Below are 18,947 nucleotides of genomic sequence, written 5' to 3' on the forward strand. Positions count from 1 at the left end.
GTCTTTATCTTGGACAGCATCCGCCTCTCCGACACCACCTTGAGGGAGTCCAGCTCCATCCCCACAACATTGCTGGCCTTACGGATTAGTTTATTAAGTCTGTTGGCATCTGCGACCCTCAGCCTGCTCCCCCAGCATGCAACAGCATAGAGGATCGCACTGGCCACAACAGACTCATAGAAAATCCTCAGCATTTTCTGGCAGATGTTGAAGGACCTCAGTCGCCTCAAAAAATAGAGACGACTCTGGCCCTTCCTGTAAAGTGCTGTGGTGTTTTTAGCCCAGTCCAGTTTATTGTCAATGTGTACTCCAAGGTATTTATAGTTTATAGGTAAGGCTGGACCTCATTTTGAGTTGTCACAGGACTGAAAAGTGAAACAATCTTTAATGCAGCACCAATAATATAACTGATGCATGTTTTAATGTAATAATAATAATAATAACAATAATAATTTATTTATATGCAACTTTTAGGACACTCAAGGACACCTTACAGGCAATTAAGTATCAGAATCACAGTATGGAAAATAACAGTTGGACAACACCAACTAAACGTCAATATGCATAATATTAAAAATTCTAATAAATTGAGGTCCCTGGGCTGATTCGCTTTAATATTTGATCAAGAAATTTGCTATTGTCCACTTTAAAAAACATTAAAAAAATTATAGTAGTAAAGTAAAAGATGAAAGGAAATCAACTCAGCCTTGCATAAAACTGAAACAAATAGCCTAAAAGAAAACCTTTGTGGATGTAGGCCAAATTTTAATAAATTGTTAACATGACCCTGCTAACGGTTTTGCTCATCTTTCATACCCAGGCCTGCCCTGCTGAGGGAACCCATCAGACCGTTGATGAAGGTTTGTTTCATGTATTGCATGGAGCATCCCTGTGCCTGGACTCAATGAAAAGCATGCTGTGCTCACCTGTTCTGGTGACACATGAAGAAGAACCCCAGCTGAGGCTGCTTCACCTACAGGTGAGACGCCTCACTGCAAAGAAGCACTTAACATCAGATGTTTACGGTTGTTTTCAGTTTCAAAATTGTCATCATCAGCATTCCTGCATCTATGGCTGAAAAATATGAGGCGTGATAGTGACTTTAATGATCCCCCTTCATTTTCTGAAGCATCAGTGTGAGGCTTGTTGTTACTTTCCGTGAGCTATTTCTGTAGACACTGACATTACCTTTAAAGGGAAGTGTCATGATGTGTTTTTTTTATCCTTAACTTTTTGTGCAACCATATCAGCTTTTAACTTCACACTGCAATTTTTATGGCTCAGTGTTCTTAATTCTGACATTTTATCGACCCTTTTGGGAAAAAATTATAAGTGAAATATCAATAATGCATCTTACTGTTAGTTAAAGCTTAACTAAAAGAAGGATCTTTACTATTCATCTTCCTTTTCAGAGTCTCTCAGCAGAGCTTGCCACCCTTGGCAGTGAGCTTGTTTCTCAGGGGTCAAAGGTCAGCAATGTCCCGGGGTTAAAGTGTGGTCAGCAGTGCATTGATGATCTGTGCAGACTACTTCCTGTGGTCCAGATCGCGCTGGCCAGCAGAGAAAAGCAGCTCAGGATCCTGCAGGAGGACAGTGCAGAGAAACAGGTCTGCATGTGTTTTAAAATCAGTCAGTAAATTGCTTTATTAATACTGATAAAAATAGAGAAAGTAAGAAGACATAATATCTAACTTCAATTGAGATAAGTTTTAGCTTACTTGTTATATTGGTAATTTGCTCTGTTAATAGATCAGTCGACTCTAAATTGACTGTTTATTATCAAAATCTCTACAGGTTTTAATTGTTGGTGTGTTTATTTGTCAGGCTGCTGCTCACATCCAGGAGTCTCTGCAGCAGCAGGTCGAGGCTGACCAACACAATCTGCCTGCCTCTCTCATCCACCAGGCCACACAGCTGCAGGTGTGTTAGCGAGTGTGTCAAATGTGGGCTTTAGTGTTTATACGTTTACGTAGGTCACCAAGGTGGCCCATTAAATACTGAGAGGCAAGTTTAAGAATACTCAGAAACTGAATTATTCAGATGATGCAAGAGCATTTAAATCTTCAAATTTTCTGTCCTCCTGTTGTACAGGGTGAGTTGGAGACAGTAGTGGGCGGTGTCCGTTCCCACTGTGAGGAGTTGAAGAGCGGCGTGGAATTGCAGAAGCAATATGAGCAGCTGGTCCGCAGCTTTGAGGAGCTGCTCAGTCTGGGCTCTGATAGTTTCCCTCAGCAGCCTGACACAGAGCTCCGGAGCAGGGCCCAGCTCCAGAAGAAGCTAAGCAGTCATATGGTTAGTGTGGTGGAAAAAAAGAGTCCCATTGAAATAAGACAATAGATTATGATTTTCATGTGTACTTTTTCTTAATCAGAGGTTTTTCCAGTTCCTGGGCGATCACTTTGAAATCCTGCAGTACCTGACCAATAGAGTTTCAGATATGCCCCTAGAAAATAGGGAGGTTACAATAAAGGGTCTGCAGGACCAGGTGGCTCGACTGCAGCAGGATGGACTGGAGAAAGGGACCAAGATGCAGGAAACATTAGAGGTAGGTGCAATGTAGCTTACTTGCAAAGTGACTTTCAAGTAAAGAAAGAGAAATACAGTACATACAATAACGAAGAGAGAGATTTCATGGAAGCCACAGCTTGCATCTCCCATCAAAGTGGAATGTGATTGCCGTTATACATTCTGAAAAGCACTTCCACTGGAACCTACTGACACCTCTATGCCTAAAGTTTGCCTTAATCTGTCCAGGCCACCAAAAATCCCCCAAATTCATTAACTTGTTCACTAGATGACAGATTTACACATATAGGCTATTAAAGGCACCACAAATGAGAAATGAGAATGAGGATTGATTTTAATGACATAACCATCACTGATAATCACAATGTCTGCCTCAGATGTGGTCACAATGGGAGAAGGACAGTGCATGGTCCGACTCCTTGATGAGAAGTATTGAGACATCATTTCCCAAAATCCCTGAGGGATCTGAGCAGGAATCAGAGAAGCCTCTCAGCTACAAGGTATTTTCTATTTTCTATTCCATCTACAAGGGATCATTTTTATTAATAAATGTGTTTTTTGCCCATCGAATTTACTAACAGGCAGCCAACTGGAGTACAGAGCACATCAAGCAATGTTCCATTCTATCTATCTGGGCAAGCTCTATGCTGTACTTTGTGCACTGCACTCAAAACCTAATTAGATCAATTAAATACACCCTAATAGGTTGTTTCTGTAGGGGTACAGGATGCTCCTTGGCTTTGATGTGAATTTTTAGCCAAGCACAGACTTGTAATTTTGGTTCTGTTCACTGTTGTTCTGCTTCCAGACTGGCAACGCATCAGTTTTGAAATGCACCTCAGAATGGTCTATAGTCAACAAAAATATATATGTGGTAAAATAGATAAAAACATAAACATAGAGGTTGTCTTCTCCTGCATCTTTGCTCTAGTTCAGCAACCAAATCTGCATGAGATTAATAGTAACAGCTCAGCTTAAGGTCTCGTTAAAATTTTGTTTAACATCGAATGTCAGCATGTATTCAGTAGTGAGTCTCATTCATAACTTGTTACAAACTCTCTTTTGAGGTCTGTCTTTATGAAACTTGTTTGGCTTTAAAGTTGTCCTTTGTTCACTATCAGGGTTATTATCTTAGATGAAAGTGAAATTGAAAAGTAGCACAAACCTTCACCCTTAGTCTTACATACCAGTTGCATGAGAGTTAGCAAACCTGATTTATTTTAATTGTGATAAGATGATGAGTCTGAAATCTCTCATGCCCTTCTGTGACTGTAGCCAGCAGACAAAAGGTGACTTCTCACAAAGATTTTTGTATCGCTCTGAGCATTAGCCTTTGTGTTGAGTTGAGTGAATATTCACGCATGTATGTATGAATTCATTTCATGGGTCTGTGCAGTGATATGCAAGTTCTCCTTGTCTGACTGCAGGAGCTGCATCGCATTTTGGAGGAGAATGAAGCGCGGGTCAGTCAGATGCTGGAGGGAGGCCGGCGACTGCAGAGAGCGGGTTTTAGTGGAGTGGGTGTGTCTGTCTGTAAACTGGAGGCTCGCTGGAGATCTTTGCACAAGAGGCTGGAGCATGAACGCACCAACTTTGACAAAGGAAGGAAACTGAAGAGCAGGTGACTGATGAAAAGCATGAAAGTCCGGGCCGTCTGACATAGAAAGTTGGAACTTGTCCTGAACTTAGACTAGACTGCGTGTAGTTTAGTTTAAGCTCATATCCTATTTTAGAAATGTTTAGTGTGGTTTATATTGAGATGAAATAATAATAAAATTGTCAATCTAAATTTAAATTTAAAATAGGGTTGCATGCAATGAAAACCCCAATATTAGATAGTAAAAGATCTTTTGGTATGATGTTGTGTCAACTTGTTTTTAAATGTGCAACTTTTGCCCAAAAATCAGGTTTCGTCACAGCTCTGCCGCGCTGTCTCAGTGGATGAATGAGGCTAGACAACGGATCGATAGATGGAGTGAGCTCACTGTCTCATCCAGTGAGGAGATGGATGTTGAACAGAGGCGTGAGCTCTACCTCCAGTCTGTGGTGAGTAAGAGTTGAAACCATTGTTTTTTAGTTTTTTTAAAAATATTTTAGTTCTAGCACTTTGACCAACTTTTGCTCATTAGCAGCTCTTCCAGAGACCACAATGCACTTATGGAGAACAGACTAACGTAAGATTTTTAATGCAGGCTTTGACCAAAGAGTTGGAGGCCAAATCTGAAGTAAAGGTGGCAGTGACCGGTTCTTCGTCCCAGCTGCTGCAGCTGAGGGAAGCACACTCAGAAAGAGATCCTGAGGATAAAGGGACTCCTCTGCCCAAGACTTCTGACATAGATATGTGCTCCATCAACACTCAGCTCAGACAGATAGAGTTGGACTGGTCCAGTCTTCTCGTTGATGTGCCTGTTATTCAACAAACTCTGCACAAGGTGAGGATCTCCCCCCCATGTAGACTGTGACTTCTCTAAGTTAAACTATTCAGCATTTTACAAAAGTTGCGCTGTTTTCTGAACACAGGCAGTTCATTTCAATATAGAACTCCAATAAAAAATATTCAGCATGCTATATTCTACATGTTTTTGTTTTTTTTTAAATTTGCCACATATAGCAGTAATGCACTTCAATTAAATATTCTCCTTCTTGTATTTTGGATCTCAAGAACAGAAATAACGGTGGCTCTGAAAGGTCAAGCACACTGTAACGCAAGAAAAAAACTGTAAATAGAAAAAGCACACAAAACAGAATGGAAGTTCAATAAAACATAACAGGAAAAAGATGCTACAAAAGCTGACCAAAAAACAAAACTCACAAAACACAAAAAAGGGTTTTGGGGGATAAAACAACATGAGGAAACAGTTGCGAATGTGACAAGTATGCAATTACATTCTTACATGAATCATGTGATTAATATACACATTACCTGCATATTTTTATCCCTCACAACACTGGTGAACCGTTCACTTCTTTAAAGTGTGTCATAGTCAGAGATGGGCAGTAACGCGTTACTGTAATCTGATTACTTTTTTCAAGTAACGAGTAAAGTAAGGGATTACTATTGCAAAATCGGTAAATAGATTACCGTTACTTTCCCGTAGGAACGCTGCGTAACTGCGTTACTAAAACCGTGATTTTTTTGCGAGAATGTCTCATGACAGTGATGTAAGCAAGTGCGACGTTTGTGACAACAGCTGTGTGCAGATCAACAGTGGATAATATATCAAGTGCAGGAGAGAGTATGAGCATGCAGCGTTTAAAGCGTGGAAGTACTGATCTTACTTTGAGTTTGATTCCATAAAAAGTGACAAAAACATTAGCGTCCATTGTGCGTGGGAAGAAAACTTCTTTTTACAGCGAAAAAAAACCCCTAAACTTCCAAGCAAGCACCGAGTGCGCAAGGACGTAATGGGAAACTCACAGAGAAACTCGCGGATTCTTCCACTGACCGCAGCGGCACACCTGCACCAGGGTAAACCTCCGCCTACCCCACTCCTGCTTTACAGGTGAAAATAGAGCAAAAGGACCGCTAGTCTTTGATGTTATTTATTTTCTGCTGTGTTTTACTTGCATCTGTTTGAAAGAGTGAGTGGAAAACCCAAAAAAAATATTTTATTTTATGTGCTGGAATGTGCAGAAAATAGGTTTAAGTATTAAACAAATTTCTTCCAGTCAGAGAATGGTGCATATAATTAAATTTTTGCTTGATGCATAAAGTTAAAAGATTAAAACTAATAAAACAAGTTTTAAAAAGAGACTTTTCCATTTGATTACATTTTGTATGATGGATTATGCAGAAAAAGTAGAATTGGGCTGAAAGATCTATCGCTTTATCACCTATTCAGGTTATAAATCGTGTTTTTAAAAAGTAACTAAGTAACTAAGTAATTAATTACTTTTGAAAATAAGTAATCAGTAAAGTAACGGGATTACCTTTTTGGGAAGTAATCAGTAATTAGTTACTGATTACTTTTTTCAAGTAACTTGACCAACACTGGTCATAGTGCAGTTTTTGGTGACTACTGTAGCACTTTCATTAATGTCTCCTCAAAAACACCTGCATTGAGTTTTGTGAGATTTCGTTTTTTCTACTTTAATTGTTTTCAGTTTTATTTTCAGTGTTTTTGCAACATTTTTGTTCTATTTGCTGTTCTTTTCTTACATTGCAGTGCATTTGACCTCTCAGAGCCACCGTAGAAACTCCTAGAAATACACATCCAACAGGATCGGTCACCTCTTATATGCAGTCTTGTAACTGTGCTCTCTTTATAAATGCAGACAGTGCAACGTGGTCCAATACATTAGTACATCTGACCCCAGATCTCCCTGAAGGGTGTTGGAGCGATGGAGTTTCTTAAATGCTGAATATTGTAATACACAAACTATGTGCCAGACACCCTCTTATCTGTGGATGTATTTAAATGTCAGAAGTTATACTTTCACAGAACCTTTCTGGCTTTAGCTCGACAAAGTTTGGTGCAGTTTTGCTGCCACCAATTATAATCATCCATCTTGAGGGCTCTTCTCACCTCTCTTCTCTTTTTGGTGTGAAACCACCTATGAACCTCTCTGTGTCTGACGTTTTTTTTTCTTTTCTGCTTGTCTGTCTTTTGCTCCTCTCTCCTCTTTCAGTCTCGTTCATCCACTCTTTTTCTTCTTTACTTTCCCACCTCCCACCTCCACTCGTCTCAGCTCTACCCCCTTCCTTGTTCTCTTTCTGAAATCCTCATTTCCTCTGCCTCTGTTCACTTTGTGGTCAGCTCCTGTCATTTGTAAGTCTTCTGTCCCCCCTACTTCAAGATTTTCACTCACTTCCTTTTAAACCTGGACTGTCTTTGCTAATAGCACCATTGTGGATTAACTGAAAGCTTATAAATGAAAACAATTGATTAAAGGCCATTAAACAATGACAACAGTATGCAATGGTTTTTTTAAATTAATTTATTTTTTGGACTTCATTGCAGCGATGGTTAGAGGTGCAGACACAGCAGGGGGCGCTGCTGGAGTTGCAGGCCTGGCTCGGAGCAGCTGAGTGTCAGTTGGAGGAGTACTGCAACAAAATCAACAAAAACTCCTGCACCAACAATGATCTCGCCCAGTTCCTGAAATACTTCAAGGTAGAATGGATGGTGGTGGTTGTGGTGCGGGCTTACATGTTTGTATTAATTATGCTGTTTCAGTGGGATAGTGGAGTATTATTAGCGCTGATCTGATCTGATCAAGAGACGTTTGTTGGTTTACTTGTGTATTTATCCATGGCATATTTCTCAGGAGTCTCAGACAGAGATGTGTGCACATCAGATTACAGTGGACTACGTGAACCAGCCATTACAGTCAAATAGTAATGAGAAGGACCACAGGTTGCGCTACGAACAAAACCAGTATGCAGATGAACAGGGTCGCCTCAACCATCAGTGGCTCAGCTTGCAGGAAAAAATCAACTCTAAGGTAAGTTTGAAAGGTCCTGCCTATAAACCTTCCTACATCACACACTGTTGATCATTAGAGGAGATGTTTGTAATTTGTTGACAACGTGTGCGGTGTTCAGATTCAGGAGGTTGAACAGGAGTTGAGGAACAGAGTAGAGTGGGATGCCCGACTGCAGCGGATCAACAGCTGGATCGCGGTTCAAAACCTCTGGATGGACTCGGCTCAGACACCCAGCAGCCAGACGGAGCTACAGAGGAGCATCAGCGTCTGCCAGGTCTGTGTTCTAACATCTGCGTGAACAGTCAGCGTGTCTGTCATCATTTCAACATTTCAGATTTGATGTTTCAGCCGTGATGAGCAATTTTCACGTCAAGTCATTTGCAAAGAAATACTCAGAGATACACGTCCACACAAGGGAAGTAAATCAACACAGGTTTTAAATTCTGCTTTTATCTCAGGATCTTGAGGAGAAGATTATGCAGAAGTCTGCAGCTCTTCAGGAGCTGATAGACAAAGTTTGTGGCAGACAAGAAAACAGGAGCTGCAATTTTATCTGTCAAATCGATAAATCCATCGAGACCTGCACAGCTCTCACACAGAGGGTAAGTAACACAAGGACAGTTCAGAGGATAAATGCCTCTGACTTAAAAGTTTTAGGTCAGGTATTTGTCTGCTCCTGGGTGTCTTTAGATTATCTTATCTTTTACAGAACGACTCAGTAAAACAGAGGCTAACTCAGGCTCAGCTGTTATGGAGCAACATGGAGGAGAAGCTGAGTCACATGGTGCTGAAAACAGTGAGAGCATCTCAGACTCTGAAGTATTACAGCGGCCCCCGGCTCTCCCTGCAGGCACTCACAGATCTCCATGAAAAGCTGCAGGTATTTTACCCATACTAGCTCGATCACTTGTAGATGTTTAAACTCACCACTTTTTCTGGATTCTTTGTCTGCAGTAGATATGTTTAATAAGGAGAATTTGGTCACTGGAACTGTGAGCTTCTGGACACTCAAAACATATTGCTTATTAAGACAGTGGTTAGCACTGGGTCCTGGATTCTAATCCAACATCCACCAGTGTGGAGTTTGCATGTTCTCCCTGTGTTTGCGTGGTTTCTCTCCGGGTACTCTAGCTTCCTCCCACAGTCCAAAGACATGCAATTAGTGGGGTTGGGTTAACTAGTGATTCCAAATTGCCCATAGGTGCTGTGTTGGCCCTGTAAGAGACTGGCAACCTGCCCAGAGTATACCCTGGCTCTTGCCCCATGGCAGCTGGGATAAGCTCCTATGACCCTGAGTTGGATATGTTTGGATTTTGTTTTTGACTGATGGCTGTTTTGTTGTATTGGATGCAGCTTCTTCAACAGGAGACAGAAGCCTCAGAGGTAGAGTGGGACAAACTTGGTCAGAACATCCTCTCTCTCAGAGATAACATCAGTCCTGCTGCTGCTGCCATCATCAGCAAATGTCTGGACAGGCAGAGAGACAGGTGAGACAAACACGCATGCACATACACCTGCACACAGGCACATCCACATGTGGAAACTCTGTGGAAAAATATGATCTTTTGTTGTTGTTTTTTGTTTTGTTTTTTCCAGTTGGACTATAGTGACTGGAGCTCTGGGCCAGCAGCTCCAGAGATGTCAGAAGGTCCTGACTGTGTGGCAGGTTTATGATAAGTGTGCTGGGTCTCTGGCAGAGCGACTGCAGGCACTACAGAGTGATGCCACATCTGTGCTGAGCAGCACACCTGGACAGGACAACACAGTGAAGCTGTTCACTGTCAAGATAGAAAATGTTCAGGTGAGATAATCAATTAAAAGAATGTCTTATTTCATATCAGGGTCCAGCAGTTTGTAACAGGCATTTAAAAATTCACCATCTGACACCAAACATAATAAAAATAATAATAATAATAGAAACTCTCCAATCATTTGCCTCCCCCTTTGCTTCAGATTTTCTTGCAGAGGACAGACACCTTGCAGTCTGACCTGGAGGTGGTGCTGAAAGCCTCCAAGGACTTGATTAGCCACCTGGAACCTTCAGCCGCCAGTCTGGTCCAATCAGAGTGCCGCTTGTTGCCACGTGGTGTCCTGCAGCTCAGACAGCAGCTGTCTAGGAACCTGGGTCACCTGCAGGTAAAACCTCATGAATGAAAGAGTCTGTGGGATTTGGTGAAGTCAGACTGGATTTATTGCTTATTATTCATTTTCACTTAAAAACTGCTTACACTGAACCGATCACATATCAAGTACAAACTTTTGTTTAAGGTTAAACCAGTGAGCCTGGTTATTTGGGTAAACCTGCAGGAATCTTTGAATGAAAACACTGCCAATCGTTCAATGTGCACAAACCTAAACTTTTTAAAGTATTTTACTACAAACCGTTGCTTGTTTTGTTGCTGCCACTGCTATTCCTCACCTGACACCTGACTCCAGAAAGCGTCACAGTGACCTATAAATTAAGACACATATGGCCATGTGCCATGTTTGTGTGTAGGAGGAGCTTAAGCAGGTGCAGGAGTTTGAAAATGAGATGGAGTCACTGGAGAGGAATCTGGAGGTCTGGCAGCAGCGCCTGGAGGATCCAGCTCTGAAGGCAGACCAGGTGAGACAGCGTGAAGATTTTATGAATGACTGCTGTGCTGCGTGTTTAGCTCTCTGTTGTTTTCCCCAAAGTAAATTGTTCATTAAGAGACTTTTATGCTACAATAGAAATGTGTGTTTTCTTAAAGAGAGTCCAGCTTCATTTTCTTGAGTCTTGTATGTAGTGAAAAATTATTTATTTAAAAGCTGTAAAAAGAAAATGAGCTCGTACAGTCCAGTTGAGCTGTAGGTGCATTTACAGTGCTGAACAACTATGTAGTGCTGAAAACGTTTGGGTGACATTGTTTACACAAAGAGAAGATTTTGACAGCTGTAACTCTTAAATGTTAAGACTTAAGCAGAAATATGAGTGTCAAATATTTAGTAGTGTAAGGGTGTAAAAGTATGCTTTGTCTCTGCCTGACTTTATACCTCTGAATGGAAAGTTAATGTACAGGAGCAGATGTTATACAACAGTGAGAGAATATGAAGAAGCAGGAAGCCGCCCTGTGGCGGTAAATAAATGAGGACAGAGGAACACAGAGCATGACTGCAGCGTGTAATCTTAGACCGTCCTGAGCTGTGATGCCGTGCGTGAGGTAGTCCAGACTGTTGTGATCCCTCCTGAGTCTCTGACGCCACCATATGTTTCCAGTCTGGCCTCATGGAGCTGAGCGGCCTGTCTGCTGACCTCGATGTGCTCAACGAGCGGAGCTGCAGTCTGACGCTAGAGGACGCTGCGGCACACCGCCTGCAATTCCTCAACCGCCGCTGGGCCGATGCCTCCGCCAGAGCTGAAGAGGCCTGCAGGTCAGTGAGGAAACACGAGGAGTAGGGAACTAATACCTGAGCAGCCATCACAGTTTTCCTGTCTTCCAGTAAATTTCCCCTGTTTTAAGTAAATAAAAAAACAAAAAGATATTTAGTTCGCAGTTTTAAAAAAGAGAGAAAACAATCAAACGTAATTGTGTAAAAGGCAGTGAATGAACCGAACACAAATTAGGGTTGATCACTAAATGGATACATTTGTTTGGCAGCCTTGCCTCAAAGGGCATTTCACAGAACTTTTGCAGACAACTGTTTTTATAAATCCGCTCAAATCTGTAGGAGGCAGTTTTTTTTCAAACTTTACTTTCGAATTACGGGCTTTTTGACGTTAAAAAACGTTAAAAATATACTTTTCACAAAGTAAAATGTTGCAGAACATTTTTCACCTGCTGTTCTGTTTTGTGTACAGTGAGCTGCAGACGGAAGTGCTGAGGCAGCAGAGATTTGAGCAGAAGTGTGAAAGCTGGATGTCGTTCCTGCAGAGGATGGAGGACAGCCTGGCTGTAGACGTAGCGGGATCGTACGACGGCCTCAGACAGCAGCTCTGTACTCACAAGGTATCAAACTTGATTAGCAGTCTTACTGACGCATCTAAGCTTGAACTACACACTTCTAATCATTCATATGTCTCTGTGATTCAGCGCTTTCAGGCTGAGCTCTCCATTGGTCACCAGATCCTTCACTCAGTCATCACTGATGCTCTTCATCTGCTGCAGAAAGGAGAGGTGGAGGGCAGGTGAGAAGATCAAACAGCATCCCTCTGCCCATCTGAGTCCAGGATGTGTGAAATATGTTGACACCTTTGAAATGAACTGACATGAAATTTAATAGAGTTATATTGATGAAGATGAAATCCTAAAAGCTTTGGTGATTACCTGACTGTTCACTGACCGTTCACTAGCATCACCACCAGGTTCCATGCTTCGTATAGGTTTCTGTTCTAATTCTGATCCTGGTTTTAAAAAAATCTAGCTTGATTGGTACAAATGGCCTCAGAAAACAATGAATCATTCTGTTTGTTTAGACAGTCAGTGTTTCATTTTGAAATTTAAGTACAACTTAATATTTTGATGGATCCAGGAGCGACTTCATCCTAAAGCTGGCCCAGCTCAGAGAGCAGTGGCAGGGAGCAGTACAGCGGGCTGACCAGCGACGGTCTTTGGTGGAGGGGTTGGTGAAGCACTGGCACCTGTACAGCCGCAGCCTGAGAAAGCTCCAGAGGTTCCTTGCGGACACGCAGACCCTGCTCCCCTCAGCTGGACTAACCTGCTGTAGCCTGCAGCAGCTCCGACGCTCCCTCCACGACCTGCAGGTGGGATCTGTTTTCGAATTGATTTTGAAATCACTTGAAAGGGCCATAAAACTGATTGAATTAAACACTCACTGCAAGCTGATGAATGAAATTATAAGAATATCAATCTGTTAAGAGGACTGATCCTTGTGGGAGTCTTTTACACTTGCTGAAAATCATTGTTTGTTCACGTTATCTTTGCCACTCACTCACAGACGGCTGCTTAAAGATATGAACACTGAGGGAAAATTGGTGCTGATTGCGTTTACAGCAAAGGGAAAATGAAACGATTGTAAAGTTTCCAATCTTTGTTATTTTGGGCTGTCATGAAGGAAGACTGATGAGATTTGAATTGAATGTGGATGAAGATAAGACTTTGACCTATTGTAAGCTGCCCCTTTAAAAAAAAAGAAGATGGAAGCCCCACAGAGCCCCCGGCTGACTACATCCCCCAATGAATCACTGCTGAGTAGCTTCCTTCGCTTCATTTTTCCTCCACACTCCTTTCTATGTTTTATCTCCTGCACTGTCATCCTCAGCACAAAGAGCTGTTGTTCCAGAGGTATCAGAGCAGTTTCATCAACACTCTGGAGGTTGGCCGTCAGCTGTTCTCCATGGGGGACGAGGAGACCCAGACTCAGCTTCAGACAGATCTGGGGACACTGCAGGAGGAGTGGGACAATCTCCACAGTTTGCTGTTCAAAAGACTGGAGCTCACCGAGGCTATAATCAAGGTAATCATTGTGACTATTATGTTCTGATTTAACGGGTTACTTTTAGGAACTTTTTAGCTGGTACACAGTGAGACAAGTTCAAACTCAGTCTATGCTACTAAGGAAAACTTTGCAGTGTATCTGTGCTTGTGTGTTTGTATTTTCTGTATTTTGACTTAAATTTATATTGAACTCTTCTTCTTATTCATGTGACTTCTTAAATGCAAGCACAGTAATGTCAATATATTTGTATCCTGGCCTGTTTGTCAAATAAAAACACAGAGTATTGTTAAAATACTGAAAGTACCGAACAAAGATTTAAATATGTCATATTTGACCTCTGACCTCGCCTTCAAAACGGTAGATTGGTTAGAAGGTCAAAGCGATAATAATCATATATAGAGCTATTTCTTAAAATTATGTTTCTTACTGCCATTCTGTATATATACATATATATAGGCATATAGGTAATGATGTATAGCGACACTAAATATTACTAAAATTACTTTATTATAATAATAACATTAACGTAACAGGTTATAACTGTTTACATACATAAAAAAATTGAATACCTGTACAATGTTCCTGAATATGTTTTTAATATTTTAAAAACAAAATAAAATTGTGATCAAAAACTTTTTTCACTTGATATAGATTACTAAAAATGTTAATGAATTTACTAGACAATGAAATGACTGCTATGCATGCACTGTATTCACATCAATAAAAAATAAGTGAACTCAAAATTACGTCGAGGATATTAAAATGGGTTTCAACAGGGCAAATAGCGAAAGCCTGAACTTTGCCCTTGTTTTTGTTGCACTAAAACCATCTTAAAGTAAGTTTAAAACAAAGGAAATGCACACAAAACACAACACTTTTCCAATAAAAGTAAATACTGCCCAGAGAGTGATCCACTTCTTGTTTTTTACTGTTAGTGTCAGCTCCAGTAAAATGTCCCGTTTGAGATTTTTAGACTAAACGGTTCCTTTATTTTGGACGGTAATTAATCGGTAAAAAAAACTCATTGATGCTTTGTTTTGAATGGGCTCCAGTTTAAAACAGCAGTAAACCGTTTTCAGCCGAGCATATTGTGGCTTTGTCTTTTCATGTTATCATATTTGAGTATTTGGCTTTTAAATTGTTATCACCACAGTAGATGAGTCTTTTTTGCTACCCTTACCCTCCAGTCAATGGATGGTCAGATTACACCGGATATACAGAATCAATGAAATTTAAGGCCGTGTCAGGGAGTGAGAGTGAATCCCCTGAGGAAGTTACATCAGCCTCAGCCTCGGTGTGGACTGAAAACATCGCTCTTAGATTTAGCCCTTAGTTGTTTTTACAGCACATGCCGTATAGTAGTTCAGCCGCTTTGTAAATCTGCTACTTTCTCAGTGTCTCATTTTCTTTGCCTTGTATCATCAGTGGGTAAATATGACGTGGAAGTCTATAAGATGAGTTGAGTTTTTGTTTATTGAGCCCGGACAAAGACACATAGATCCTCTACTTGTCTCCCATAGCGTCTGACACATTCTCATGGCCTGAGAGCAGGCAAGTTAATCCAATCTGTCGTGATTAATGACTGCAAGCATGTTTAGGAAGTAAAAGACAAAGGAGTGTGATGGGTTGTTGTTCAATCAGCTTTGTAAGATCCTATCACATTGATCTGCATGATTAACGTGTTTTAAAGAATACATTTTGATTGTGTTAGAACTGGGAGCGCTGCGAGACTGGGCTAACAGATAGCATGCTGCAGCTTAAAGACATGAAGACCCGGCTGAACCAGACCATGCCAGAGTGTGATGACGACCTGGAGAGTGCAAAGCTCTACAAGGTACATCTCCAAATAACTAATCACAAAAGCACAGGAGGTGCATTTCTTGCTTCACTTTTTTAGCGGAAACTCCAGCAGTAAAATAATTTCGGCCTAATAATGAACTCTGAGCTGGGCGTGCTTTTGTTTAACTGTTGAGACTGAACCACAGTATAGTCCTGTTAAAAAGGAATATCGTTGGACGGAGACATACATTTATTTGTGTTCCTATTAACAAGAACTAGGATTTTTTTTAAAAACTAAACAAGGGGGTGAGTTTTGATTGTCAGCTTATTGCAATTAGTACAGAGAGTTAATTATATAATTTATAAAATAACTGACAGCCAGGCCGCTCTGACAGTAAGATAAAAGATCAGATAAAAGGTTCTTCATTTGGAGAAACACATATATTTGTTCTGTTTGTTATATCTGTTTTGTTTTTTCAAAGGTCTATCTTGTCCTTACTAAGAAATGAATATATGTGATTCTCAATGTGTCAGATTATTCTTTCATGCATTGTCTTTTCTCTTCAGCAGTTTTTTTGTTGTTGTTTTGTTTTTTTGTTTTTATGCATGTACTCCAAGTTCATATTCACATTCTGCATGTTAGTGTTAGCAGCCTGTAGGTGGTGAAGGGCTAATAAATATCTGTTTAAAATACTGACATGTAAACATCAGAACGTGGATCTACAACAAGTTCTCAGACTGTTTGGACCCAGGGGACCAAAGTCAAGTTTGAAATAGTTTTGCCTCAAAGCTCATCCCCTCTGACCCACCAAAGCCTTTATCCCCAACCCCTACCTTCCCCCTGCAGAGTCACCCCTCCCCCAGCCCAGCTTGCAGCCTGTGGCCTTTAATCCTCTCTCGCTGGGCGGGGAGAAATAGAGAGAAAAGGGTGATAGAGATAGAGGGAGAAAGAAAAAGGGGCTGGAGGTCCAGAGCGAGAGGACAGTAGGGACTAGCTGTGAGAGAGTGAGTGCAGAGGGCGAGGAGGGGGGAGTCCTGACAGTTTGTTGTGGTGATCGCTGTGTTATGGTATGCAGAAGAACAAGATCTCCCTGGAGGACTGGGCTGAGAGCCTGACGGAGCTGAGCAGCATGAAGACAGATCTGTCCCAGTACATCATTGCAGACGATGTCCTGCTGCTGCAGGAGCAGGTGGAGCACCTGCACTGCCAGTGGGAGGAACTCTGCTTCAAGGTTAGTGTGCGCAGGCTCAAACATGACTCCTGTCTGACTCTGGAATCAGAGCAGGCTTATCCTTAAAAATTCTCATGATTGTTCTATTCCTGGTGCATTTGCCTTGCTAAAGCTGCTTCACCAGTATCCTGAATAATTTTTTTTATATTGCTGTTTCCCCCGTTTGATTCTTACTTTCTAAAACTCAAACAGTCAAATCTCTTCGGGAAATTTTTTTTAAAGCATTGCTGATACAGAGATTGATATGAAGCATAATGAGACCAGAAACACTCATCAGAACTGTTTGGATTTAGGCCCGCAGTCTAAAAAACTGTCATGGTTTAAAGGGACAAAGTATCTTCAAACCATTGCAGGATGAAGTTGCAGGGTGAGGAATAGTCTGTCAAGAAGCTCAAGGGTTAAATACAGCAACTAAATTTTCTTTATTTGGTCAAAAGTTGTTTTATTTGTTTGTTTTTTGGGGGGTTTCTTTTTGAAAGAGCACCTAAAAGTTATCTGACTTGATTAGCAGCAGCTCTCACATCTGCAGTACATTGTATGTGCTGTGATATGGTTTAATCAGCATTCTGAGTTCACCACATTCATTTATTGTTTCTGTTGAAAGTCTGAGCCATTAGAGAGGAGTTAAGTTAGTAAATCTCAGTAATACTTTAAGGGGCAACTAAAAGGACCAACACGTCTGGGAGGCGGGGCTGTGAAGGGAGCATTGTGATAACGGGGAACAGATGGTGACGAAAGAGAAATGTTGCAAAGAGCTAAGAGGTTTCAGGAAGAAGAGCTTTTGCATTAAAATGAATTTGGGGGAGGGGAAGGTGATCGCAAGGATGGGCACTTCTGACTGTGTGGAGGCTTCTTCATTCACGAATGTTTATTAAAAGTGAAACATTTTACCTGAGACACATTTACAGGTAAAGTGTGAAAATTGCCTAAAGATTGCCTAAAATACTCTCAGTAACATTTCCCTATCAGCTTTGTCAGTGTGTTTTTAAACAGGCCTTGTAAGTATGTTTGGAATGAATGAATGATTTTCTCCAAATACAAAACGAAGTGTTCATGCCCACGGCGTGAAAAAAAAGGGAGCTTTATCCTCCAAGTGAGTCTGAGTAATCTATTACAGAGCAGTTAGCCTGTTTTGGCTTGGCACACATCTGTGACAGAAAAGTATAAACATTTAACACCAAAGAAACATCTAGGATGAAAGCTGGCAAAGTCAAGCATCCTATATCATCTCCCATGTTTAGATAAGGCTGTGCATGTGTTTCTCAGGTGTGCATATTATCTTAATATGTTGATGCTTAATGATAATCTGGAGGATACCCAGACTTTATAGGATGTCACCATTTGTGCCTGATTATTATTGTTTTTAAAGGTCTGAGTGTAAATCATTTGGAAAAAAATCACGATGAAGTCACCAGCACCAGGGTCCGCCTGAGTTAAATTCTATATTCATTCCAAGCTAAAGTGAACAACAACCCAATCAGCACAAATCAGCTTACAATGCATCTGCACCCATAATGATAAGATAGATTAGACAGCTACAGTACCACTAAGCATCTTACAGTGATGATACTTATTTAATTTCTGTCCCCCAATCCGCTTTGTGTCTCAGGTGTCCCTGCGTAAACAGGAGATCGCAGACCGCCTGAACGCCTGGATCATCTTCAATGAGAAGAACAAGGAGCTGTGTGAGTGGTTGACGCAAATGGAGAACAAGGTGGCGCACAACTCTGATCTCAACATCGAGGAAATGGTCGAGAAACTCAAGAAGGTAAGCGTTCTAACTAGGATGTATATTGGTAACGATATAGTTATAGTGACAGGAAGACCGATTTAAGTAGTGAAATACATAAAACCACCAAACAGTTTCTGAGCACAGCTGCAAGGGTCGCTGCTGAGTACTCCCACAACTTAAACTGTTGTCTGCAAGAGAATTAATTAAAACTTTACATTGTTAAATAAGATTTCTTACTGCCATCGTCTCAAGCTTCACTTGCTGTTAGCGAAGCAGAGTGCTGTAGTTGGTTTTTTGAACACTTCATGCTTAATCACAGTAGCCAAAGCAACAGCAATCAGGCAGTCTAACTGGCACTGTCTAATACCAGATACTTTCTGTTGTTTCACTGCTGTGCTGATGAGATCATCAGTAAGGTTTTCAAGCCATTCAAGCCCACAAAAGTACTTCTAGTAGTAGGATAACAGTCATAGAATCACTCTTTACCCCTCACAGCTGTAAAACAAAGGAATGCACTCATATATTAATGTGTGTGATTTTTTAATCAGCGTTAAAAGTTTCCTTTTGCATTTCGTTTGTGGCACCACTGCCGTCTGTGCTGCTTTGTATCAGGATGTGTCACGTTGTGTGGTGCACTGTCTGGGCTTTTCAAAAAGCTGTGAATTCCCTCCTGATTGTTAAAGAGACGACAGCTGTTTCTGGCCCAGCAGGGCCACGCGGGTGTGTTTTGTGTTGATCTCACGGCCTCTTTTATTTGGTGCTATGGGAGTGACGGTGATGGAGGGTGAAGGGGGGGAGTAGAGGTTAGTAAAGGTGAATGCTGAAACTCAGTT

At 41.2% G+C, this 18,947-nt stretch overlaps 1 protein-coding gene across 2 annotated transcripts in view; it reads left to right on the forward strand.

Annotated features, from left to right (window-relative positions):
- Positions 1-18,947, forward strand: part of syne2b (spectrin repeat containing, nuclear envelope 2b) — a 140,125-nt gene that overhangs the window by 93,385 nt on the left and 27,793 nt on the right. For both annotated transcript variants that reach the window (XM_086274697.1, XM_086274696.1), the window contains 26 exons: positions 821-979; positions 1,413-1,607; positions 1,825-1,920; positions 2,092-2,292; positions 2,372-2,545; positions 2,904-3,026; positions 3,954-4,147; positions 4,434-4,572; positions 4,719-4,958; positions 7,488-7,640; positions 7,795-7,971; positions 8,072-8,227; positions 8,412-8,555; positions 8,663-8,833; positions 9,307-9,440; positions 9,550-9,754; positions 9,907-10,089; positions 10,451-10,558; positions 11,192-11,346; positions 11,774-11,921; positions 12,006-12,100; positions 12,445-12,676; positions 13,195-13,389; positions 15,083-15,205; positions 16,227-16,382; positions 17,992-18,150. In XM_086274697.1, the coding sequence (XP_086130823.1) occupies positions 821-979; positions 1,413-1,607; positions 1,825-1,920; positions 2,092-2,292; positions 2,372-2,545; positions 2,904-3,026; positions 3,954-4,147; positions 4,434-4,572; positions 4,719-4,958; positions 7,488-7,640; positions 7,795-7,971; positions 8,072-8,227; positions 8,412-8,555; positions 8,663-8,833; positions 9,307-9,440; positions 9,550-9,754; positions 9,907-10,089; positions 10,451-10,558; positions 11,192-11,346; positions 11,774-11,921; positions 12,006-12,100; positions 12,445-12,676; positions 13,195-13,389; positions 15,083-15,205; positions 16,227-16,382; positions 17,992-18,150 (4,215 nt within the window). The remainder of the gene's footprint in view (positions 1-820; positions 980-1,412; positions 1,608-1,824; positions 1,921-2,091; positions 2,293-2,371; positions 2,546-2,903; positions 3,027-3,953; positions 4,148-4,433; positions 4,573-4,718; positions 4,959-7,487; positions 7,641-7,794; positions 7,972-8,071; positions 8,228-8,411; positions 8,556-8,662; positions 8,834-9,306; positions 9,441-9,549; positions 9,755-9,906; positions 10,090-10,450; positions 10,559-11,191; positions 11,347-11,773; positions 11,922-12,005; positions 12,101-12,444; positions 12,677-13,194; positions 13,390-15,082; positions 15,206-16,226; positions 16,383-17,991; positions 18,151-18,947) is intronic.

This window comes from Aulonocara sp. 'chitande type north' Nkhata Bay, linkage group LG19 (assembly GCF_057382095.1).
Source record: "Aulonocara sp. 'chitande type north' Nkhata Bay isolate Kocher_YH1m ecotype deep benthic linkage group LG19, A_spYH_male_GT1.1, whole genome shotgun sequence".
In the NCBI taxonomy this organism is placed as follows: Eukaryota; Metazoa; Chordata; class Actinopteri; order Cichliformes; family Cichlidae; genus Aulonocara; species Aulonocara sp. 'chitande type north' Nkhata Bay.